This window comes from Macadamia integrifolia, chromosome 3 (assembly GCF_013358625.1).
Source record: "Macadamia integrifolia cultivar HAES 741 chromosome 3, SCU_Mint_v3, whole genome shotgun sequence".
In the NCBI taxonomy this organism is placed as follows: Eukaryota; Viridiplantae; Streptophyta; class Magnoliopsida; order Proteales; family Proteaceae; genus Macadamia; species Macadamia integrifolia.
In genome coordinates, this window is record NC_056559.1 from 8,900,346 (window position 1) to 8,906,705 (window position 6,360).

Genomic DNA, 6,360 nt, shown 5'->3' on the forward strand with positions numbered 1-6,360 from the left:
GAGTTCTACCGATCGGAATTTTTTTCTGTCCGCTGGTTTCTGGTTCTCACGACAAGAAGAAGAAGAAGAACAGGTTTCTTTTATTTTAAAAGAATTTTTGCTGTTATTACAATTAAGCCCTTGTTCCCAAAAGTTATATTCCATAACCCCTTTTCTCTTTGGTAAAATTCAGAATAAGCCTTTGTATTAAAGTTTTAGTTCTAGAACTACCCCATCTACCTTATAATTATTTCTAAGGCCCTGCTTGTTTCTGAAATTACAAGAATACCCTTCAACCATTAAATTTGAGATTTTGGTCATTCTTGTGGGCCATAAGCGATCCGATTTCGGCCCTTGGAATCCGGATCCGCATCACAAGGTTTAAATGGAACTCCAACTGAAGAGATAAGCATCTCCAATAGATCAAAGAACATCATGCATTTTATCTTTTTATTTTCAGTTATGTCAAGTAGATTAGTCGTTTCTTGGCAAAGACCATGACGACTCATGTGTTGTCATGATAGCTTCAGTTATCATTCATGGCAATCCATGTTTTACCATGATTGTTTTTCATTAATATGGATTATGTTATCCTTCTTATTTTTCCTTATGAGTTTTGTTTTTCCTTTAAAGTCCTTGAAGCAATCGAGGCATTGGAAGAATCTTTTTTTCTCTTCTGATTAGAAGTTGAATCTTATTCCATCACATTCCGTTGAGTCTTACGACTATAGTAAATCCACGCACTTCACTATCCACGATGTGTTCGTTAAAAATTTGCCAAACATAAATTGGCACACCTGGTGGGACCGAACCCACAATCGCCTGATTAGAAGTCAGAAATACATTTTCGTGTCTGTACAACTATGGTACGACCGCAATCCTAATACGAACCTCCTATAGGTTCACTTGTAGAATTTTTTACGAACATATTTTGGCAGCCCACAATCCCAATTTATGTATGCCAAATTTTTTACTAACAATGTGTAGGCGTGCCAGAGTCGTAAGACTCAATGGAATGTGATGGAATAAAATCCAATTTCTAATCAGGGAGAAAATGAGATCCTTACAGTGCCCCGATTGCTTTAAGGACTTTAAAGGAAAAACAAAACTCATAAGGGAGAAGAAGAAGAAGATAATTCATGCTAATGGAAAATAATCATAACCAAACACGGGCCACCATGATTGGTACAACATCCATCTTAATGGAAAAACAATCATGGCAAAACATGACCTGCCATGAATAATAACTGAGATTATCATGACGAAACACGGGCCGTCATGGTCTTTGCTAAGAAACGACTAACCTACTTGACATAACTAAAAAGAAAAATAAAAAGATAAATGCATGATGTTCTCTGATCTATTGGAGATGCTTCTCTCTTCCGTTAGAGTTCCTTTTATACCTTAAAATTTTCATAACCGCAATAGCCCACTCATAAGAATAGTTACAACTGTTCAAACCATTAAAATTGCACACATGTAACTTCCCTAGAGCCAACTCTTGTCAATATGAACTCCACCCTGGGCTACCCTGTGTATTAGTCAACCTAACCATATTCGGTCAGCCTGATCGATCAACCTGATTGGTCAGCTGAATAATCAACTCCTTAACAAAGGGTCTTCATTTATCGATTAGCTTGATTGGTCAACTTGTCCAATCAACTCCTTAACAAATTGTCTCCATTTATCGGTCGGCTTGCCGATCAACTCCTTAAGACAAGGTCCTCATTTATCAGTCAATAAACGAATGGCGGGCTAGTCAATCCCTTCACACATGCCCTTTTTTTTGTCGGATAGACTGATCGAAAATAGGGTGCAAACATATAAGAAGAATCCTCTTCTTTTGGCTCCTTCACCTTGCCATTATATAGCCCATCAACCACCTTCAACTCCCAACAAAATATTGGCAGACTAAGCCCACTTAAGATAATTTCTCCCATTAAGTTTCACAATAGAATCATCACCGCATGATTGTCATTGTGACCATTTCCAGAGCTAACTGTATTCTGAACTTGATTGTCATTCCGACCACCATCCATTGTTGTAGATTCGGCCTCCATTTCTCAGCTTCAAGGCTAAAATCAATCACAAATCACCAAAAGGTAACAAGGAACATATCACAGCCTCCGAACAGCAACAAGACTTGATCCCAAGCCTTAAACACCACTAGATCTGATCTTCAAACACAAAACATCACGGCTTCATCCAAATCTGGTCATAGTCTTCAGAAGAGAAATCACATGCATTGACAGGTGTTGTGATCAAGAGCCAGATCAAGCCTGCTCTGAATGGATAGTGTTCTATGTAGTTTAGCCATTGAGCTCCGAACAATTTGTTTTAATAAAAGAGATGGTTTGTAAGGTTGCTCTATTGCAACCTGGTGGTCGCGACTTCGAACAAGGAAACAGTCTCTCCACACAAAAAGTGGGGGTACAGACATGTACATATGCCCCTCCCTAGACCCTGCAGTAGCGGGATCCTCGTGCACTGGGTACGCCCTTTAAAAGAGAGGTCTGGTCATATCCCACTTTTCTAAACCCCTTTTTCGGTGCTGAAGTTCTGCAATTAGGTCAGATCTTATTTTTAGTTTGTTTCTCCTTCGATTATTCTCAGTTTATCACTTATTGAACCATTGTTCTACTGGGTTTTCTAAGGGCATATCCTTGATGAACTGAGATTTAATCAGGTCTATTTATTTCAGTTTTCCTGTGCTTTTATGACCTGCGATACTCTGTTTTTGAGTGGTTTTCTGATCATGATACAAAGAGTGGCTGAGACAGATGTAGCCATCAGATCTGCTTCAGAGTTTGCCAAGTTATTTACTGTTCTAAGAGTTGCAATCGACCCGAAGTTGATTTGTATCTGTCCAGTACTTTGTGAGTTACTTAAGTTCCTAGTTTTTAGGATCTTAAGTTGCTAATTCTAAAACAGGACTGGTTCATAAGATCCAACTATTGGATCAGGCTCTTCTTTGTGGAGTTTTTCTTGACCATAAGAAGACCTTCAACCAAAATTTCACTTCAATCTGAATTGTTGATTGATGTATAATTAGATTCTCTTGAATCTAGTTATTTTCTTCTTCACCCAATGCAGGAATATTATTGAGTTTTTAACCTAAGTTCTTAGGCTTCTAGAAACCCATCAATGGTCCATCATGATTAAGGCAAAGAAATCAGGGAAAATCAAATGTCCTGATAGCTGATTAAAACGATTAAAACATCAGGTAATAATGTCGAGGAGATGAACACTGGAAGGTGAATGCCATTCCAACATACAGAAGCCAAGTGTATGCCTACTGTCCTTATAGACTGTCATGATGGTCTACAAGGTATGCATCATAAGAAAAAGAGCTTGTCAACAAACTTTTGTGATATATACTCTGATCTGAAAAACCTCGGGCTGAGCCAATCTAGGTGTGATTGGACCCCAACCTAATCTTTTGTCCTGGCTGGGTTGGGTTTTGGGAATGTCAACCCAAGATAGAGCTAAGGTAGGTTGGGGTTGTTGAATAATGTATGGAAGGTATTTACTGTGTATACATCATATGTTAAGATACATTTTAAATAGGACAACGTGACCCAACTGGCCCAAAATCGGGAAAAAAAAAAAAAGAGTTTGTGAGGCCAGGTTATTGATAAGCCTACCAGATAGGCAGAGCTAGGGCTCAAAGCAACCCAACCCAACCCGTACTGAGACATTATAATAGGCAACAAGAACAGTAACAGGAAAGAGGAAATGCTTTTACCATCAAATTGATAGAAATGTAATATCACTTCATCCTCAGTCATTTGCACTCGGGCAGTTTGCTGGAGAAAGAATGGGGGGAGAAAATGAGGGGCCAATAAAATACATCATAAGGCAATTAGCATCTCCAAATAAAACAGAACAAGGAAAAGACAAACTTTTTTTCTTCTTTTCTTCTTTCCACCATCATCCTGAATGTGGCCCTCTCTCCTCTCCATATCTGAGACTCCTGTCAAGCCTTCAAGTGAAAGTGCAATTGCCTGCATTGAAGGTTATCCCAGTGGTGACGCATTTTTTTTGCAATCAGTTAGTAACTCAGAACTCATGTATTGGACCAAGCTTACCCAGTCAGATTAAACTCAGAAAGAAGGAAATGAAAAACATATTTGTTCTAGTGTTGGATGATATTGACCTTCTGTACAGCTGCATCATCATCAATGTAATTTGATTCGCTCGCATGCTTTTGAAGAGTGACTGTTTTCTTAGCTTTCCCAGTCCTTAAAGAACCTTTACTCTTTCCCTAGAGAAAGAAGAAAATTCACAAACTTCAGCATATAAATCCAATTATACACATGCAAGGTAAATGTTGGGTAATTTTGCACCGTCTTCTTGCTAAGGTTTATTGAGTAAAAATTCTTCTTTTTTTTTTTTTTTTTTCCCACACAACCAATGCTTGTATTTCTTTCAGTGTCACTATTTTGATCTGCTGGGGTATAGACGAATGTCGCCTTTAGTGCAAGGCATAGGTTTAACCAGGTTTGGCACTGATTTATGCCAAGCATTGTTTAATTAAATGATTATTATTCATAAATAAGCAAACACCCCCACATGAATCTACTAAAAATAGTTAAAAATTCAAATTCCAAAAAGATAAAAAGTCCACCACCCATTTCAATAACAAAAACTGAACTTTTAGTTACAGGGGCAATTTTCAACCTTCAAAAATGATAAGGTTTTGCTCAAATCTAAAAAATTCATAAACTTTATTGTGATAGAATATCACTAAAAACCAAAAGAAAGGTAAAATTATATTTTGTCTCGATATCTACAAATTTATTTCCATTCAGGGTGATTTTAAAAAGCATTCATACATACCAAATAAGGTTTGACAGGAACATGACTTCTTCGTTACTAAGCAATCTTGAATTTGTTGGAAAACTGGTTTTGTGCTCTACATAATACAATCAGTCTCTTGAGGAAATAAAATTAGTTGACAGCCAAACTTAGATTAAGTTGAGAAGACATGTCACAAAAACAAAAAGAGTCCATGCGAAATTGGAAGTGACATCCATAAGCTCTACCTACGACCTTGAGCCTTCAGATGCATTTATAATAACACCCATTCAGTCTAGCTCACACAATGATCCAGATGAGGATTCACAAATCCGAAATATAATTCAAATCAAATATAGTAGTAATAACACTTCCAGCACCACGGTTCTTCCAATACCTAACCCTCGAAATATGAACAGCGCATCTAGTTTTGGAGATAACAAAAAGAAAGCTTACTCCAACAAAAACTCAAAAGCAGAACCCTATTGAACCCAAACCATTTCAAACAAATCTGTAAAATCTGTAATACGATCATATGGAATAGACAAAGGAAGAGATGTATATCACATAAATCTCAGAGAATTTTATTTTATGAATACCTTACGAGTGGAAGCTCGAGAAGACCCAGAAGGAACATCAACTCCAACCTTGCCATCTTCCTCTTCATTGTCCTCCTCGCTCGAAGTACTCGCTCCATCATCTTCATCAAACGAGGGTTGGTACTCCTCATCTATAGATTTCTTTCCTTTCCCCTTCCGCTTATACTGCTTCTTAAAAGAACCCAGCAAGTTCGAAGCGAGAATGGGCAAACCGAGAGCTTCCAATCGCTCTCTGTTTTCTCTAATCCTAGATAATCTCTGCCTCTCGTATTCAGGTACACCATCATCCTCGTCTTTGACACCGTCAGAGGTGGACTCATCGTCGCGTTCGGTGTCGCAGGGACGTGCCCTGACCATATCTGCAACTGGGTTTCCGAAGACCTTTGATTAGTTTGTCGAATAAAAGAAGGTTTCACTCGCTAGTGTATTTTTGAGCTTGTGAATTGTGATCGCAGAAGAAGACTTGACAGTCAAGGCAGCCTTATTTTTCTCTCGAAAAAAAAAAAAAGGCAGCGTTATTCGTGGAGATTCATATCGGATGGAGTTCGATCTCATTCATAATTGTGTGACCTGAGTCACGGCTTTGCTCTGCTAGAAGTTGGGATTGAATTCCACTGTGACACAGCAGGCCGTTCGGTGCGCATCCAATGGTTAAAAACATGGGAAAATTATATGATTACTCACTTTTGAGTTTCTTTTACAAAATTATTCATACAAAAGTTTAGTTAACAAAAATACTCAAAATTAAGTTTTTCTTTACAAAATTACCCACTTAAAGTTTAAGTTAACAAAAATACCCAAAATTGAGTTAGGGTTTACAAAACTACCCACTCAAAGTTTTAATAATAAAAAAATACAAGATTATATGTGGAAGATGAACAATCATTATTTTAGGTAGTTTTGTAAACTCAAACCTGATTTTGGGTATTTTTGTTAACTGAAACTTTGGGTGTGTATTTTTGTAAATCCAAACCTAATTTTGGGT

At 37.6% G+C, this 6,360-nt stretch overlaps 1 protein-coding gene across 1 annotated transcript; it reads right to left on the reverse strand.

Annotated features, from left to right (window-relative positions):
- Positions 1–249: 249 nt before the first annotated feature.
- Positions 250–5,991, reverse strand: LOC122073293. Its single transcript, XM_042637852.1, has 4 exons — positions 5,376–5,991; positions 4,136–4,243; positions 3,882–3,983; positions 250–3,785 (listed from the first exon to the last, which is right to left on the reverse strand). Exons 1-4 carry the CDS (start codon positions 5,730–5,732, stop codon positions 3,465–3,467), a joined length of 888 nt encoding a protein of 295 aa, XP_042493786.1. The 5' UTR covers positions 5,733–5,991; the 3' UTR covers positions 250–3,464.
- Positions 5,992–6,360: the final 369 nt, after the last annotated feature.